This window comes from Dromiciops gliroides, chromosome 1 (genome assembly GCF_019393635.1).
Source record: "Dromiciops gliroides isolate mDroGli1 chromosome 1, mDroGli1.pri, whole genome shotgun sequence".
Taxonomy (NCBI): Eukaryota; Metazoa; Chordata; class Mammalia; order Microbiotheria; family Microbiotheriidae; genus Dromiciops; species Dromiciops gliroides.
Genome location: NC_057861.1, coordinates 132,822,002 through 132,841,632, shown reverse-complemented (window position 1 = coordinate 132,841,632; position 19,631 = coordinate 132,822,002). Strand labels below are relative to the sequence as shown.

The 19,631-nt window shown below is 37.0% G+C and overlaps 1 protein-coding gene across 7 annotated transcripts in view; it reads left to right on the top strand.

Moving 5' to 3' along the window:
- The window catches only part of OXR1 (oxidation resistance 1), a 585,179-nt gene that overhangs the window by 412,935 nt on the left and 152,613 nt on the right, over positions 1-19,631 (top strand). The window contains exon 1 of one of the 7 annotated variants that reach the window (XM_044003310.1): positions 10,072-10,175. The exons of the other annotated variants lie outside the window; for them this stretch is intronic. Within the exon in view, the coding sequence (XP_043859245.1) occupies positions 10,157-10,175 (19 nt within the window). The 5' untranslated portion in view covers positions 10,072-10,156. Of the gene's footprint in view, positions 1-10,071; positions 10,176-19,631 lie in introns of those variants that run through there. 7 annotated transcript variants of the gene reach the window in all.

The following is a 19,631-nucleotide window of genomic DNA, read 5'->3' as shown; positions in this document are numbered from 1 at the left end:
AGTGTAGTGTAGCTCACTAAAAGGAAGTTTAACTGTAATTGGAAAAAAAAAAAAAACAATGAAAAGAAAATGCAATATATCCCACTCCCCTCAGAAGAGAGGTGGGAATTCATTAGGGCAGAATGTTGCACATATCATTAGACACAGTAATTGGATTTGGCTGGTGTTGTGAACAGATCCTGACTTAAGATGGACCTCTGATTTTGTTTTTCAGTCATGTCTGACCCTTCATGACCCCATTTGGGTTTTTCTTGGCAAAGATACAGGAATGGTTTGCCATTTCCTTCTCCAGCTCATTTTTGTAGATGAGGAAACGGAAGCAAATAGGGTTAAATGACTTGCCCAGGGTCACACAACTAGTTAGTGTCTGAGACCAGATTTGAATTCACAAACATGCATATTCCTGACTTCAGGCCCAGTACTCTATGCCATCTAGCTGCCCACTCTAATAATTTAGGCATATTTTTGAAACCAAATACTTGTAGGTCATTCAATAGTCAACAAAAGTAGGTTACATAGCCATGGTATAAGAAGGATTCAGCACTTATATTTGGTAGCTATGCTTCCCATACCAATTCTGTATGGAAATAGAGTGTCCCAAAAGTCTTAGTGTAGTTTTAAGTTCCAAAGTTTTAGTGTACTTTTAAGCTCTAAAGCTTATGATTTGGGGGACACTTTATACATCAGTTCAGCAGGGCAGGATCGGAGTTTGAGCCTTTTTTCCCTGAGCCAATCAAGTCGTGGAGACAGATTCCTTGTGTTTTTGGAAAATAACTTGCCTGACTTATTTGGGATGCATGTATGTATAGGAAGGCAGAGGTTGGACAGTAGGGAAGAGCCTAGTCTCTCACAGGTTTTTGTACTCAACTGTTTTTACTTGTTATAGGGAGAGTTCAATTTTGAGGGACAGAATGTGTATGGGGAAGGGTGGGGGGAAGAGTATTTCCAGAAGTGGCTATAATATAAAAACAAACGGTATCAATAATCCCCTTTTTAGCCCTGAAATTTTAGCAATAAAGACTTGGGAGCGGGGCACAGCCTAATGATGTTTGCGGTTATTTTAGGGCCCCTCTAACCAATCCTAAAATGTTTCACAAACACATATAAAGTGACTATTGCATGTGTCTGTTTTCAAAACTTTTAATATACTATTAACTATAGTACTTAGGCTGATAGGGTTATTGTGATGATCAGTCAGTCAATAAGCATTTATTAAGCACCTACTATGTGGCAGGCACTGTGCTAAGAGCTGAGGATACAAAGAAAAGCCAAACCACAGTCCCTGTTCTCAAGGAGTTCACAGTGGGAAGACCTCAGCAAACAAGGTATATACAGGTGAAGTTGGAGATAATCAACTGAAGGAGGCACCAGCCCTCGGGGGGATTGGGAAAGGTTTCCTGTAGAAGGTGGGCCTTCAGCTGAGACCTGAAGGCAGCTAGGGAAGCTCAGAGGTGGAGATAAGGAGGGGAAGTGCTCCAGGCAGGGGGACAACCAGGGAAAACACTCAAACACTCAGGCAGGAGTTGGAGTGTCTTATAAGGATAAGCAAGAAGGGTGTGTCACCAGGATGAAGAGTACCTGGTGTCCTTTCAGGGTGGGGTGGGTAGGAAAGACAATATGGGGCCAATTTATGAAGTACTTTCCGAATGTAAAGTCCCCAGCAAAACTTACTACATTTTAAAATTGCCCACGCAGTGCTAGAGGTACCAAGCTTAATAATACATGTGTGTATGTGTGTGTGTATATATGTATGTGCATATATTTTTTCCCTAATTCCATGTTAAAACAACATTTTGTTAACTTTTTTAAAGTTTTGAGTTACAAATTCTATCCCTTTGTCCCTTTCCTCTCCTTTCCCAGAGAGGGTAAGCAATCAGATATACGTTATACATGTACAATTGTGTAAAACATTTCCATATTAGTCATTTTGTACAAGAAGACTCGAATAAAAGAAAAAAAATGAAAGAAAGTGAAAAACAGTATGCTTCAATTTATATTCAAACAATATCAGTTCTTTCTCTGGAGGTGGATAGTGTGCTTCATCATTAGTCCTTTGGGATTATCTTGGTTCGTTGTGTTGCTGAAAATAGCTAAGTCTTTCACAGTTCTTCATTGAACAACATTGCTGTTACTGTTTTGGTTCTGCACATTTCACTTTGTATCAATTCATGTCTTTCCAGGTTTTTCTAAAATCATCCTGATTATTTAAGCTTCGTACACTTAGGTTTATGTATTCTGGAGCTGAAGTTAAGCTTTGTAAACTTAAACCTGTACTAGAACTTTTGGGACACCCTGTATTTAGATAATTGTTGTAATCCTATACGTAGTCTTTTATGCATTTAATAAGTTTATCCTGAAAAGGGGCCATAGGCTTCATCAGGAGTCTACTACACAAAAATATGTTAAGAACTTCTGATAAAGGGTACCATATACTTGTTTTGTTTTGGGTTTTGGTTTTTTGGTTTGGGGTGGGGTTATGAGGTTTAAGTGACTTGCCCAGGGTCACACAGCTAGTAAGTGTCAAGTGTCTGAGGCCAAATTTGAACTCAGGTCCTCCTGAATCCAGGGCTGGTGCTTTATCCACTGCACCACCTAGCTGCCCCCTGCCATATACTCACATTTCAAATGTTTCTTTTCATTTCAAAAGTCTTCCTTAGGTAGACTTGGTAGATGTGAAATTAAGAATATCCTCATTGAACAGTAACCTTCAGCAAAATAAAAAAGATTTGTTTGCTCAAGATTTGTCACTGACTTGTTAGAAAGGGAAGCCTTAGTAGGAAAAAAAAAGCCTTTATTCTTAGATTTTAGAAACGTGACATTGTGAAAAGACAAACTCAATGTGATAGAAAGAAATTTTACTGCAGTAAGAAATGACTTTTAAAGGAGAAGAGTGAATCCTCTGCTTCTTGTTATTAGAGATGGACAATGATAGTGCATCCTAATAGCGTCCAGGAATAAAGGAAAATGATTGGAGCATGAGTCACGGAAATTCAAAGATTATGCTTAAAACTAATTTTAACCAAAGTTCCAGCTGCTGCTGCTGCTGCTTCTTTTTGCAGGTCTTTTTTTTTCTTAAACCACTTTTTACAATCAGAGCATTAATAAGCAAGTTGCAAAATAATTTGGTTAATCAGCAACTTTTATTTTCCCCTTCTCACAGAGTTGTGTTTATGAACAGTGAGATAATAAGAAAGGAAGTTTGGAGAAGCAATGATCTTGGGTAATCTATAACTTGTAGAAATGGTTCCTGAGTAATTATTTCCTTAGAGAGAATTACAGTTTGTAAGAGTCATAGATTTTTTGGTTTTTTGGTTTTTGGTCTGGACCTATGATTTCAACAGTTTAGGGAACTTTCAGTGCATAAATGTTTCCTCCCACCAATGGGGCAACTTATCTGTCTTACAGAATTGCTTCATGTACTTAAAAGTTAAGTGACAAGCCCATGGTGATCATATAGTTTATCCAAAATTACACTTATGGTAGAACTGAGATAAAATCCACATCTTCTGATTGCAAATTTAGTGTTCTTTCCACTAGTATGTGTCAGAACCTGGACTTAAATCCAGGCAGGTCATCCTGACTTTAAGGCTGACATCATCATCATTGTTAATCACATTTATATATATATATATCAAGATTTGCGAGGAACTTTATATACATTATCTTATTTGAGCCTCACAAAACCCCTGGGAAGTGGGTACTATTATTCTCCCCCTTTTTTTTTCAGATGAAGAAACTGAGGCTGAAAGGCATTAAGTTACTTACCCAGGGTTACACACCTAGTAAGGGTCTGAAGTTGGATTTTAATTCTGATTTTCCTGGCTCCAAGTTCAGTGCCCTATCTACTTCTCTACCTAGTTGTTTCATGAGTATGCTGCTTCTTGTTTCTAGGAACATTTCTTCAAGCAAATGTTTTTGCTTTAGACCTGTATCAAAGATAGTATAGACAGGAATTTTTTTTTTTTTGGCGGGGTGGGGTAATGTGGGTTAAGTGACTTGTCCAGGGTCACACAGCTAATGTCAAGTGTCTGAGGTTGAATTTGAACTCAGGTCCTCCTGAACCCAGGACCATTGCTTTATACACTGTGCCACCTAGCTGCCCCTAGACAGGATTCTTTTATTTTATTAATAGCACCTACCCACAATGGGGTGAGAGATAAGAGGAAGTAGAACTACATAAATAAAGTGGTGTTTTTTTTCTTTTTCAGAAAAATGTTCTAATGGTATCTTACATATACCTCAATTCTCCCAATTCTGATACTTTAAGAAACTCCTAATGTGTAAAATTTACCACATTTTTTGTGGTAAATGTGAAATTAAGAGTATCTTCATTGAACAGTGACCTTCAGCAAAATAAGGGAAAATTTACTCAAGGATTTGTAACTGACTTATTAGAAAGAGAAGCCTTAGTAGAAACAAACAAAAAAATTAAAAGCCTTTATACTTAGCTCTAGACAGTAGAGGGCAATAAAGAGTAAATGATCTGTTAAGTCCTTCTGTATTACAATGGCAGGAGAGGAAGTAAAGTAAATTGTTTTCAGGTACTTAAATATCCACCTTTCAGATTTGTAAGCTTCTTAATTAAGGCAGCGAGGTGGTACAGTGGGTAGAGTCATGGACCTGGAATCAGGAAGGTTGAAACTCAAATCCCATCTCAGATATTCAGATGCAAGTCAGATTGCAAATCCTGTCTCATATACTCAAGTGCAGTTGACTTTTGCCTCAGTTTCTTTATCGGCAAAATAGCACTTCCTTTTCAGGGTTATTATGAGGATAAAATATCATTGAAATCATCAACAACAAGATGTTTCCTCTCTGGGGCAGCTAGGTGGCGCGGTGGATAAAGTACCAGTCCTGGATTCAGGAGGACCTGAGTTCAAATGTGACCTCAGACACTTGACACTTACGAGCTGTGTGACCCTGGGCAATCAGTTAACTCCAAGTGCCTTTTAAAAAAAAAAAAAAAGATGTTTTCCTCAAAACTTGGCATTCACTCTCTCATTTGGTTTTATCCTCCACCTGGAAGATGAAATGCAAAATCAGGTGCAGTTATTCATTTACCTCTCTCCTAAGATAACAGCAAGGGTGAGGGATGCTAGCTTGCCAGCCCTTGTGCAACTTAGGTACATCTATACACTGTCCTCTCCCCTTAGGGAGAAAACTCAGTTATAAGGAGGTGTTTTTTTCCAAGAGTAAAGCTCAAAACTACAAAGATTTATCAACATAGTGAGACTTTACATTTAGTTAAAAGCTGGTGTTCAATGGAGGAACCAAAAACACATATATTGTATATACATAGTTACATGGTTGGCTCCCACATTCAAATTTAAGCCCCAGGAGGACAGACGTGTTGTTCTTGCTTCTCTATATATTACTAGTACCTAGCACAATGCTGGGTACAAAGTAAGCCCTCAATGAATACTTGTTTACCAGTCATTTAAGTTTGGGCAATGCTTATCAAGCAAGTTAGAGGGCAGGGATTCTATTAGATATGTGCTTTTCCCAGAACCCAACACTTAGGACCAGTTCCAGAACACAAAGTATCAATCACTTTCTTAAGTAATTCAAAATTTCCTTTCAACAACACCTTCTAAACACTCCTCTAGTCTGGAAACATTTGTTCTCCCCTGGATAAACCAATCAGTCTCAAGGACAGTCTGGCTCCAAGTGGCATTAGCCATCATCAATAGGAAATGCATCCATTTTAGAGCTGGTACATCTTTGGCTCAGTGGACCCTTTGGTTTTTCCCATGGGTTGCATGCTTAGACCCTTAACCTGGGAAGAAAACTGCACTTTGTTTTTTACTTTTCCTGGCAGTGCACCCTAACTATGAAATGCAGATCTCCAATTAAGACAGTTTACTTGGCACTGTAATATGATACTAGCAAATGGGATTTTGTAATCATACCTGCCAACAATTAAAATCCTATAAATAGGGAGACCACTTGCTTCCAAAAATACTATGGACTGGAAGAGCTTTTAAAAAGAAGGAAAACAAAAAGGATAATGTTTGCTTTAGCAATAAGGTTTGTCCTCCATACCAAATAATCTGATATCAGTAGATCTCTGTCTAATTTTTATAATCCCACTAGCTCTTTGTTGTTGTTATTGTTTATTCATTTTTCAGTCATGTCTGACTCTTTGTGATCTCATTTGGGGTTTTCTTGACAAAAATATGACAGTGACTTGACATTTCCTTTTCTAGCTCATTTTACAGATGAGGAAACTGAGGCAAGCAAGGTTAAGTGACTCTCAGGGTCATAAGCTAGTGTCTGAGGCCAGATTTGAACTCAAGAAGATGTCTTCCTGACTCAGGCCCACTTTATCTACTGTGTGACTTAGCTGCCTCCCTTCACTCTTTTATCACTTCACAACAACAACAAAAAACAACACCAAACTTGGTATTTTAAAAACATATATCATAAATTAGTCAGTCTAGCATCTGTGTTAACAGAGAGGGTGAGAACCTAAACAAAATAGGGAACTAGAATATATTTAAAATTTTTTTTTAAATGAGTGTTAAATAAAAATTAGAGAAGGTACCTGCTGGTGATTGTGGTTGCTATTTGTAATTCTGTCATTTTAAATTCAATTCAACAAATGTCTATGAAGATTTATTTGTTACAAGTAAGGTACTGTATGTGCTAGTAAAGGTATGAAATTTAGATAAGACAGAGTTGCCACCTTCATGAAACAAAGTCTACTTGGATATAAGCCACCAAGGGCATCATAATACCAAAGATGGCCTTTGCATAATACCATCAACTCATTGCCATTTGCATGCCACTGGGAACATTCATAGACATAGAATTAAAAGTTCTATGATATGAGAAGGGCGTTTTAAGAGCCCAAATGTTGACAGAGCTCAGTTGTAGATTGTAAAAATGGGGGTGGGGAAGGAAGAAGGACAGTTGATTTTGTCAGTAGTCTTAATGACCAAACCAAACTTATATTCAGTCACTGGTGGTGGTCCAGCACTCTATCCACCGCCCCACCTAGCTACTCTTGGCACTGTATAGGCAATTAAAATTATCTTTCTCCTTTTCTTTTTCTTTTCCCTCTCTTCATTCCTTTATCCTACTCTCATTTCTTGTTGTTGCTATTGCCAATAGTTTAAAACATTTGTGACTTCATAAGTGTGTTATTCATTCTACTAATACATGTCAATTCCCACACTGCCTCCACCACCATCCTCCTATATCTTAATGGATGGTTTCACAGTTACCATGGCCAAAAAATTCATCACTCCCAACCCCAGTAGACTGTAAGTTACATGAAAGCAGAGTTTATTTAATTTTTGTCTTTGTATACCCAGTGCCTAGCATAGTTCCTGGAAGATATTAGGCATTTAATTAATTAATGTGAAATTTAATTCAGTTAAATTGAACTACTTGATGATTCCCTGTTCTGGGAAATTTGTCTCTCCAAACTTAGATTGATGTTTGTTGGACAATTCATAGGAAAATAAGATCATTGATTTAGAATTCAAAAGGATGTTGTCATCTACTCTGATCATTTCATTTTATAGATGAAAAAAACTTGAGGTCCAGAGAGAAAAATGACTTGTCCCATGTTGCACAAGTAGTAAATAGCAGAGCTGGGATTGAACCTATTTCCTCTGACTCCAAATCCAGTATTTTTTTTAATTCTACATTGGTTCTTTCTGTTTAATACCCAAGACCTGTGTAGTTGGATAGGACCTTTCTTTCTTTCTTTCTTTCTTTCTTTCTTTCTTTCTTTCTTTCTTTCTTTCTTTCTTTCTTTCTTTCTTTCTTTCTTTCTTTCTGCAGGGCAATGAGGGTTAAATGACTTGCCCAGGGTCACACAGCTAGTAAATGTCAAATGTCTGAGGCTGGATTTGAGCACAGGTCCTCCTGAATCCAAGGCCAGTGCTTTATCCACTGCACCATCTAGCTGCCCAGAATGACCTTTTTCTGCCGGGGTCATCTAGACAGCTAGGTGGCACAAAAGCAGTAGCCTTGGAATAGAGAAGATCTGAATTTGAATTTTACCTCCAATGTGTAATCCTCCTGGGCAAATCACTTAACTTCTCAACCTCAGTTTCCTCATCTGGAAAACAGGGATAATAATAGCACTTACCTTACAGGGTAGTTGAGAGGAGATTCAAAGGAGATAATATATGTAAAGCACATTGACATCCTTAAAGTGCTATATAAATACTAGCTATTTATTATAGTCTTACAGAACCAGGGTCACCACCAGACCACAATGAGTCATTTGGAGTAGGACTGGAGCATTATTATTTATAGGGCTGGACTAGTAAGTAACCTGAGACTTCTTAGTGTTATCAACAATTCATTACATTGTAAGGCAAAGTAGCCCATAATTATTTACATGTCTTTTTAACTGTCCTTTACCCATTCATTCATTAGCATATGGTAGTTCTCAGTTGTTGATTATCTTAATCTATTGTGTTGAAATTAATATGTGAGCATATGGATAGAAAAATCTCAAGCCTTCTCTGATATTGATCATTGACCCTTACAGTACAGTTTTGAGAGACCCCAGTGATATAAATTTGTTTAAATCCCATAGAAAATGTGATAGAATAATAGAATAGGGAGAAGAGTAACTGGCAAAAATTTCAGTAAGCCAGGGCTAGAACACAGATGTTGCTGCTACAGCAAAGAGTGAATAACTCTTATGACCCAGATAAGAAGAAGAAGAAGCTATCATTCATTCATTCATTCAATAAGTATTTATTAAGCACCCACAGAGACATCCTGGACAATGTGAAAGATACAAAGATAAATAGAGACAGCATGGTATAATAAAAATATGTGATAAATAATCAAGAGACCTGAATTTTCATCCCATCTGATACTTGGCGCTCGTTCGCTCTCTCTCTCTCTCTCTCTCTCTCTCTCTCAGGGGCAAGGAGGGTTAAGCAACTTGCCCAGAGTCACACAGCTAGTAAGTGTCAAGTGTCTGAGTCTGGATTTGAACTCAGGTCCTTCTGAATCTAGGGCCTGTGCTTTAGCCACTGTGCCACCTAGCTGCCCCTACTTGGCTCTCTTTCTGACCTGAGCTGGCCACTTAATTTCCCTGGGCCTCAGTTTCTTCATCTATGAAAAGAATATAAAAATACCTGCTTCACTTGTGAGGCAAGAATTTTGTAAGCTTTAAAATATTATATACATATATGTGATAATAATTAAAAAGTATTATTAAAATAGTATTATTGTTGTTTTTATAATAAAATTATCCCTTTTTTCAAGGTGTTTAGCACCTACTGGGATAGGTAAGACATAAGGAGAAAAATATACTGGAAAGTGTTCAAGTAGAGACCTAAAACTTAAAAACTATAAATTACCTGGTAAAATTTGACCAGTAGTATGCCATTTTAAAAGCTCTCTTTATTCTTTTCGTTTAAAAGTTTGATTCACCAATGAACAATTCAGCACATTGCTTGTATACTTTTAAGAACCGGTAGCACTTACTTACTTGTAGAGACATACAACCCCAGTGTACTTAACACTCTAGCTATCAGATACCTTTCACACCCAAGCTATTAGGGCTATTTGCAATGGAGCTTTTTTTTTTTTTTTAAAGGAAAATGGTTAAATTATGTTTTACTTGGTGATTTTTAAAAAATTGAACCAAGTAGTTAATCATATGAGAATTCTAGAATGTTGGAGGTGGAAGGGTGCTTAGGGATCATCTAGTTCAAATCTTTCATTTTACAGGTAGGAAAACTGAGGCCCAGGTCACACAGATAGCAAGTGCCAACTGAAATGAAAATTCAGGTCTTTGACTTCACACTCCATTTTGTATTAGACCATGTATCTCTAGCTATCTTTGGATCCTTCACAAAGCCCAAGAATCAAGGTCACAAAGGGCAGTGAGTGTCAAAGGAAGAAGTTTCTTGAGTTCCCTGTTTTGCCACTCACAGTAGAACTTTTTCCAAAGGGTTCCACGTGCCAAGTGCAAGTACACAGACGTACAGTAGGTTTCCTGCTAGCCAAACAGAAACCTCAGAATCTTGCACACTCTGTCCAGGGTTTGGGGGCTGGGCCAGAGAAGGAAGTACAGTACTGTATTACCAGGGGAAACACACAAGCTCCCGAAATCGGCTCCTCCTCTGAGGATCAGCATATGGCTTGCTGAGTTTGACTTGAAAGGAGGACTTTAGAAATGTTCTGCGCACGGAAAGGTAGGTATGAGTGCTCCTGACATTTAATCAAGTGAGTTTTGGAAGTCAGATGAGTCAGAGTGAGTTCAGAAGCAGGACTTAATTTATGTTATGTGATCATCGAAGCCTAGCAGATAGATAAGCCTATTATAGTTTTCTGCCTCCACCCAGAGAATACTGAGGAGAAACAAGTTGAAACTGTCACAAGAAAGAATAGAATAAATATATATATGTGTGTATTTATACAAATGATATCTCTGAAGCAGGAAAAAAAAAAACCAGTCTCCAAGCTGTCACCCTAGTCCTATGGCATGCTGCAGGTGCTACTGATGATTGTAATTCCGCAAGAAGCTGCTCCCAGAAATAGCCTGAGAAGTGCATTTTGAAATCTTTATTGTTTTGTTAAAAGGCCTTTCAGAGTGTAAGCAAGGGATGCTTTTTGTTCTTTCAAATCAGTTGATTTCTATCAAGATCAGAAATGTTAAAGCTGAATTTACTTTAATTGCATCAGCTTACCTTGTCTTTAAAGTCTTCAAATTGTGAGGTATAATTATGATCATAACAGCATTGGCTACTGAGTATGCCCCTTAATTGACTTGTGCTAGGGTCCCATATTGCTAATATACTTCATTAAGGCCTTCTTAATTGCTGATCTTTTAAAGCTGCGTAATTTTCTATATTTTTCTTTTAGAAGTTTATTACTTTAAGTTATATGGATTCAGGAGAAACGTGGGGATAGATAGACAATTTTTTTTAAGAGCTTTGCTGGTCAAAATAGCTGAAGCATCATAGTAATTGATGGATCGACCTGTTCTTTTAAATTGAAGGTCTAAAGATATAAAAAGAACTTGGGCATGTAAGTAACCTCTTTGATTTTTAATGGCATGCAGCAGATGGAATTCATTATTGACTTTTAAAAATGAAAATGTTCTGATTATTACTTATTTATAAAGTCTTGTCAGTCAAATGAAGTAATTACCATTACCATCTTAGTTTTTCATAATTGCAACTCTGCGGGGACAACACTAAAATATAGGATGCCATATGTACCACCATTGGGTGAAACCAAATGATATTTTACATGATTAATTTCAACTTAATAATGAAATAACATGCTAAATATTTAGGATTTTGAACCGAAATATCTTTGCTTTTATTTTGTTCATTTCAAAAGCAATTAATAGCCCATCATAGGAAAAATTCTTATGCAAGTCCAAGTGCTTATACAGAAATGTTTCTAACTAGAAACAAAAAATAGCCAAATTTTATTCCTACAGTGTATCATTTAAATGTGGTGGTAGTAGGCATAAACATGCAGGATTATGAATGAACAATTCAGATGACTTGCTTTAGCCTAAATTTTTTTCATTCTAAATTCATATTTCTATAAAATTATAACAGTAAATGTTGATAAGACCAAAAGGTAATGTCCAGATTTAATTTACCTATAATATTTATGTTTTTAAATAATACAATATGATATAAACCTTGTGTTATTTAGATTTAATCAGAATTTTAAATTATTGTAGTCTTAAATCCTTTAGTATTTAAATTTTAGTGTTTTAGAGAAAGGCAGCAAAGTAATGAAATCTCTGATATTAGATTTAATACTATAGCCATTATGTCTCTGTTATACTGTATACATATCGCCTCAATTTAAATCAGGCATTTTAGAATGTTAAGAAAAAGAGAGAATGAAAATTATATTTGTAAGTTGGTTTTCTCCAGTTCTTCATGATTTCTATTACTTTTGCATAAGGGTGGTGACATTAGACCCAGCTCAAAACCAACCACCCCTCCTACCTTGTTTTTCTTGTTCTGTCCTTCCAAGAAAAACTTCTTGAATGAATGCTTCTTAATTCTTCCTTACTCAATAATCCTTTAGATACTCCCACATCATTTTATACCCCATTTATTCACTGTTCACTAGTTGTCACCTTTGGTTATAGGAAAACCTACAAAGAATATTTCATGTGTGCCCTTGGCCTAACTAGATTGTTATTTTTTTTCCCTCAGCAATCTGCTTCCTTTGTATTATAAACCCTAGGAGGCCTTTAATAAATGCTTGTTTACTGACCTCATGCTTAAATTAGACTGTTTTTTTAAATGTCATATGATACTCAAACTTACCAAAAGTTATAATAAACCATCTATAATTATAGTTATATAATGCTTACATGTATTATATATGGTTATGTACAGTGTTTTCTGTAGTGAGGGCTAATTTTTATAAGGATGCACAGCTAGGTGGTGAAGTGGATAGAATACTACTGGTCCTGGAGTCAGGAAGATGTGAGTTTAAAAATCACCTCAGACACTTACTAGCTCTGTGATTCTGGGCAGTCACTTAACCTCTGTTTGCCTTAGTTTCCTCATCTGTAAAATGAGGATGATAATAGCACCTACTTCCCAGGGTGGTTGTGTGGATCAAATGAGATAATAATTGTAAAGCATTTGGCACAGTGCCTGGAATATAGTAAGCAACATTATTATCATTATTACTATTTCAACAATCCAGATTTTCAGAATAAGACATTTAAAATATACTCCAGGGGGCAGCTAGATGGTGCAGTGGATAAAGCACTGGCCCTGGATTCAAGAGGACCTGAGTTCAAATGCGGACTCAGATACTTACTAGCAGTATGACCCTGGGCAAGTCACTTAACCTTCATTGGCCCACAAAAAAAAAAAACCCAAACCCACACAACCCCCCCAAAATATACCCCATAAATTTATTAATATGATTGCCAGATATGGTGGTGCATAATGGTTAAGACACTAGCCATGGAGCTGTGAAGATCTGGATTCAAATCATGTCTCTGACACATACTAGCTGTGTGACTATCTGTGTGACCTCTCAGTGCTCTAACACCAAATTGCAGAAAAGTTGCTCCAGCCTTCATTAATAGAACTCCTCTTATGAGAGTTTCTACTACCAATGAAATCAAAGGTACAGTTACTATACCCATCCTATCATAGTTATATTATAATTTCTGTGATTATATAATGGTCATAGATCTCTCTTTTTTTTCCTTCATTCCAAACATCAGAACTGCTTAGTACATTTTTTCTCTTGAGTTATCACCAACGGCCTAAACATACTTTAACAAGTTTCTGGTAAATTAGCCTTCATCAAACAAATGACCTTTAAACACTATTCAAATAGGCTAAATAGCCTTTAGTTTTGTGGCAGTGATATCTAATTATACTACTTTTCCTGAACTCTCTCTTAGAACCGTTTACTTTTAGGTGTTGTTTGATCTTCTCAATTTAGAGTCCTAACCAAAATGGGAATGGTATATAAACTCAGGCTCTTATGGAAATAAAGTTCCATAAGCACCCTAAAGGCAAACTATTTAAGAAACAGAAAGAAAAGTCACAGTGGCCCCTATGAAACTGTTCCCTCTTATTAGGCTTGTTTATTTGGCAAGGGATGATTGGATGATTTCACAGATAAAAGAGCTAGTGAGAAACTGTTCCCATAGTTAACCTTATATTCAGGACCATCCCCCGGTAGTGTCTAATGTGTACCACTTCACAATGCATTGCATGTCCATATAATTCTCCCTTGTAAGAAGAGAGGTAATAGAGCACTCTGAAAACTTACACCTCAAGGAGGAGATGAGCAGATTCATTAGAATTAATCTAGGTCCAATTATCTCTTCTACCTGTCACCTCTGATTGAAACATTCATATTTTAATATGCCCATTTTGACATGTACAGGCATACTCGGCTTGGCATTGTTTTGGGAAACATGAGGACACTTAGTACTAATACCATAGAAACAGTGTTACAGACCTATACAGGGCAGCTAGGTGGCACTAGATAACTAGGGTACCTGGCCTGGAGTCAGGAAGACTCCATCTTCCTGAATTCAAATCTGGCCTCAGTCACTTACTAGATGTGTGACCCAAGGCAAGTTACCTAACCCTATTTGCCTCAGTTTCCTCATCTGTAAAGTGATCTGGAAAAGGGAATGGCAAACCACTCCAGTATCTTTGCCAAGAAAAGCCTAAATGGGGTCACAAAGAGTCAGACACAACTGAACAACCACTGATAAAACCATGGATCTATTAAAATATTGTCAGAAAGATGTAAGACAGGGCAGCCAGGTGGCACAGTGGATAGAGCACCGGCCCTGAATTCAGGAGGACCTGAGTTCAAATTCAGCCTCAGACCCTTGACACTTACTAGCTGTGGGACCCGGGGCAAGTCACTTAACCCCATTTGCCTCACCCCCCCCCAAAAAAAGATGTAAGACATTAGAGCTTTTATAACTGTCCACTAGAATTTTGGTTAGGCTAATAGAGCTAGATGGCACCTTAAAGATCACCTTGTCCAAACCTTTAATTTACAGACGTGAAGCCAAATACCAGTGTCGTTACTGCAGAATAATATTGGTTGGATGACCTGAGTAAACAATTATGTAATCACAGAGAAATTATATAATGTTTCCCATACTGATTGAAATAAGTGGATAATTTTATTATCTAACTAAGCTAGAAAGTGGATCCATTTTTTAAAGTTTTTTTATCGACCTTTTACAGTTTGTTCTAATCCTTTTCTCCTCCACTCATACATAAGATCAAGAATCAACTGTATGAGGATACTGCCATCAGTAAGGTAAGACTGGGTTGTGAATACCTAGGAGCCGTGGAATCTTATGAGATATAAATTGAGGGACCATATGCAGGGTTCATTGCCTAGAAATATCTAACTCACTGCCTGGCATGGTGCCTGAACTACTCTCATTAAAGTTTCATTTCTTTGTATGCTGAAGATTCTCCCTCAGTGCCCCATGATTTAGAATGTGCAAATACACATGAGAGGGTGTACCTTCAGCTAACACTTTTCTAGTGATTCACTAACACCGACTGCCCTGTTTGTAGAGGTGGGGGTAATCACACGTCAGCCTCACTACAGTCTCTGATTCCAAGGATACACTAGGTTTTGGAATGATGTAAATTATTTAAGCATTGCTCAGCACTTGCTCTGGCCCTTGATAGCACCAGAACCTGTGCCAGTTTCAGACTCTGCTCAATTGTTTGTGCATGCACCAAAGTTCTTGATCTCTAGCTCTTAAGAGTATTGGGCAGAGCTGAGTCTAAACATGCCGTAAGGACCTGTAATTTTTGACTGTATAGCTACGTCTTCCACTGACACAGATTGAAGCCCTTGTATGCCTTGGTAGACAGCTTTTGTGAGTTAATGTGGCAAAATAATAATAATAATTAATAATAATAAAATCCATTACTTAGCAGCCAATAAGGTCATGATACTCTGCAAATTTGGCTATGGGGGCTTATGGTGAAGAAGCCACAGTACATCATGAGACCTCGACTAAAAGGTTTTCTAGCTTGGTAGGACCTTGCAGAGTTTACTTGCCACTGACTGCCTTCAGGAACTCAGGCCTACCTCCTCAATATGATGAGGAAATGAGGTGCAACTAGATGGCACAGTGAATAGAGTGCTGGGCCTTAAATCAGGAGGTGCTGAGTTCAAGTACAGATTCAGATACTTCCTAGCTGTTTGACCCTGGGAAAATCACTTAACCTTTGTTTGTCTCAGTTTTCTCATCTGTAAAGTGATCTGGAGAAGGAAATGGCCAAGCACTCCAGTGTCTTTGCCAGGAAAACCCCAAGTGGGGTCACAAAGAGTCAGACGTGACTGAACAACAACATAGGGTCATTGTGAGGATCAGATGAGATATTATTTATGAGGTGCTTAGCACAGAACCTGGCACATAGGAAGTACTATATAAATGTTAGCTATTATTATATACATTTACAGTCTCTGTTAGACTCAGCCAGCCCAGTTACCACATCAACCTTTTACTCTGAGCCAAATTCCATTTTCCTTTCATGCTCATAATTTCATATATATAAGAATAAAAAACTCATAGAATCAGAGATATGTTTTCTATTTCTTCCACAGTGTATATCTGCATATGAGTATATGAATACATGAATATAATTTCATTTATTTACAGGAATAAATTATGTTCTTTAGATATTTTACAATCCTAATGGGATTGTTATCTGGCATATTAGTAAATGCCTTCAGATTGAATTTTCATCATATTATCTTTCCAAACAACAATCTATTATGTCCAGTTATTATTTAACCCTTTGTTAGAGGTGATATATTTTTCTCTCTGTTGGGTTTTCAAACCAGAATTCTAAAAAAGTAATTCATATCTCTACAATAAAAAGAAATGACAAATTACATAAGTATTCCAGGAAGTGGACTCTTTGAAAACACTGCAGTTTTTAAAGATATCTTAAACTTTTTCTAGTTTGACTCAGCCCACTCATCATGGGGAGCTACTTCTACCTAATCAGTTACCTTATCTTAAAAAACTAATAAAATGCCATTGGTTATTCTCAATTTCTTCCTAATTCTCTTGATTCTCCTTTTTGCTTCATGTAATTTCATTTAAAAAAAAAATATGCCTCTTGCAAGTGGTTTGGGCTTTCTCAATTTTATCATTACAAATGCACGCTATTTTAAAAAAATACTTTTATAAATGGACATGGCTTTCTTTCTAATTTGACCTCTTATTTTCATTTCAGTCCTAAAGTTGGTTTGGTGCTTGGCCTGCTGAGTTTATGACAGTCTCTTCCATCTTCCTAACAACAACAAATAACAACAATAAGAGCTAGCATTTACATAACACCATGTGTTAGGCAGGCACTGTGCTAAGTATTTTACAAATATTATCTGATTTGATCTTTACAACAATCTTGCAAGGTATTATAATCCCCATTTTACAGTTGAGGGAAATGAGGCAAACAGAAGTTAAGTGACTTGCGTGGCTTCACAGAGCTAAAAAGCATGGCAGGATTTGAACTCATTTTCCTGACTCTATGTCTAGCTTTATAACCACTGCCCCACCAGGCCTTCCTATAGCCCTAGACAGTTAACTTACTTGCCAATAGTTCTCCTGGCTTTAGGAATAAGAGACTTTCTTATACTTCTTTGTCTATACTCTAAATCTGTTCATTAGACTCAGTCTGAGTGTTCCCAAGGAAACTTAGATAAGAAATTGATTATAACTTGTTTTTTTTTCTTCTACCAAAGCTCAAGACTGGTTTCCTGCTTAACTTGAGTACAATCTTGTGATTATTATTCATTCACATAATGATCATAGAGTTACAGTGTTCTCTTTTTTTTTTCAATTCCACATATTAAAAAATGGTGGGGTCATACCATATGACTTAGACATAAAATGGGACTTTTTAGAGATCATGTGATTCAATCTTCTAATTTTACGAATAGGGGCAGCTAGGTGGCACAGTGGATAAAACACCAAGCTCTGGATACAGGAGGACCTGAGTTCAAATGTGACCTTAGACACTTGACATTTACTAGCTGTGTGACCCTAGGCAAGTCACTTATTGCCCCACAAAAAATAAAAGTCATTTTACGAATAAGGAAAGTGAGGTCCATAGAGGTAAACAACTTGTCTGAAATGTTTAGCATATTTCATCTGAATCATAACCATCAGCAAATAGCTACATGGGAATTTCCAGTAAGTTAGTCCTTGGCATAAATACAAACTTTAAATTTGAAGCATTATGGTTTTCTGAATTATGATATCTAAACCTAAATATTTTCATTTTAAACATGCTTAAAAATTACATGGCAGTGGTATATTTTTGCGTTGTTTTAGAATCATCTTAAATATTAATAATAGAAGAAATCCTATTTACATGATATGCTTCCCCCCCCCTTTTCCATATATTCATGTCTTTTTCATACAGTCATGGAAAATCAGCAGACACTTAATGGATCCCTGTGGCATACAGATTATGGAGGCAAATGTGAATCAGACAAACTGTGAGATAATGTCTTGAAAAACACAGCTGATTGAGAAGAACAAGCAGGGGGTGGGTAGGAAGGGGGAGGAGTGTGGCATAGAAAAATGGAAAGAGAATCCAGTATGGAAAAGGTGATATTTTAGAGGGAAATAAATTTTTTTCCTTTTTTTCCTCTTTTTTTTCCCTAGAAGTGGTTCCTTGGAGGTCAAATGATATATTAATCATATGAAGCAGATTTAAGACTTAATTAGTTTCTGAATCATCTAGCTTTTAATATTATGGAAGAGGCCTTTATAATTTGTCAGCATCGTTTTATTTAGTGAAAATGCTTTCTGTGTTCCTAAAGAGGGGAGAACGTGGTGTTAAGGAATCTGGATTCATATCCTGATGCTGATACTTTCTAATTCTGTGATAATGCACAGAAGCAGTGCTTCTGGGTTCACATTTGCCTCCCGCTGACCTTAGGAACGTCAATTAACTGCCCTGGACCTCATTTTCCTTATGTGTAGAAATGAGGAGGTTAGGGGCAGCTAGGTGGTGCAGTGGATAGAGCACCGGCCCTGGATTCAGGAGTACCTGAGTTCAAATCCAGCCTCAGACGCTTGACACTTACTAGCTGTGTGACCCTGGGCAAGTCACTTAACCCCCATTGCCCTGCAAAAAAAAAAAAAAAGGAAAAAAAGAAATGAGGAGGTTAGACCAGATGGCCTCTGAGGTCCGTTCCAGCATTAACTCTATCATGCTTTGAATCTCTCTGAGTCTCAATTTCCTTATCAATGGATAAGAATACTTTGCAGGGTCTGCTTCTCAGGGATACTGTAATAGGCTTAAAGCATTTTGTAGACCTTAAAAGTGCTATGTAAATGTGACTACAACTCAATAATGATATTATTATTAATAGTCATATTGACAATATCTAGAAAGAATAACAAGTTCCCTATTTATACTATACTCATGCAAAAGTATTACTCTTAGGGGCAGCTAGGTGGCACAGTGGATAGAGCACTGATCCTGGATTCAAGAGGACCAGAGTTCAAATCCTGCCTCAGACACTTAACACTTATTAGCTGTGTGACCCTGGGCAAGTCACTTAACCCCAATTGCCTCACACACACACACACACACACACACACACACACACACAGTATTACTCTTAAATTGCTACAAGTTTGGAAAATTCTAACAAATAGAAATGATATCACAAGATTCCAATAACTTAGTTAGTCTCTCTTATTCTGACATTTTCTCATGAATTAATCAATGATAAAGGAAGGTATACATATGTACACACATACTATTATATGTGTGTATGTATATGTATTTTATATAATATATATTTCTTAAACTCACAGTATACATTCTATCATTTGATCCTATGAGATAGGTAAGGCAGGCATTCTTATTTCTATTTTTAAAATGAGGAATCTGAGGCTTACAGAGGTTAAGTTACCTGTTTATGGCCAACTAGCTTAGTAATTGTGGTCAGTGGGATTTCAGCCCGTGTTTCCTCTGACTCCAGATGCAGCACCCTTTCTGCTATACAGGGCTGCTCCCTACATACAGGAAAATCCTTAACTCAGAACAGGATGCTATCCTATTGCACTTCGGAAGACATTAAAATCATCTTTTTATTTTGTAGTAAAGTTAAAAAACAAT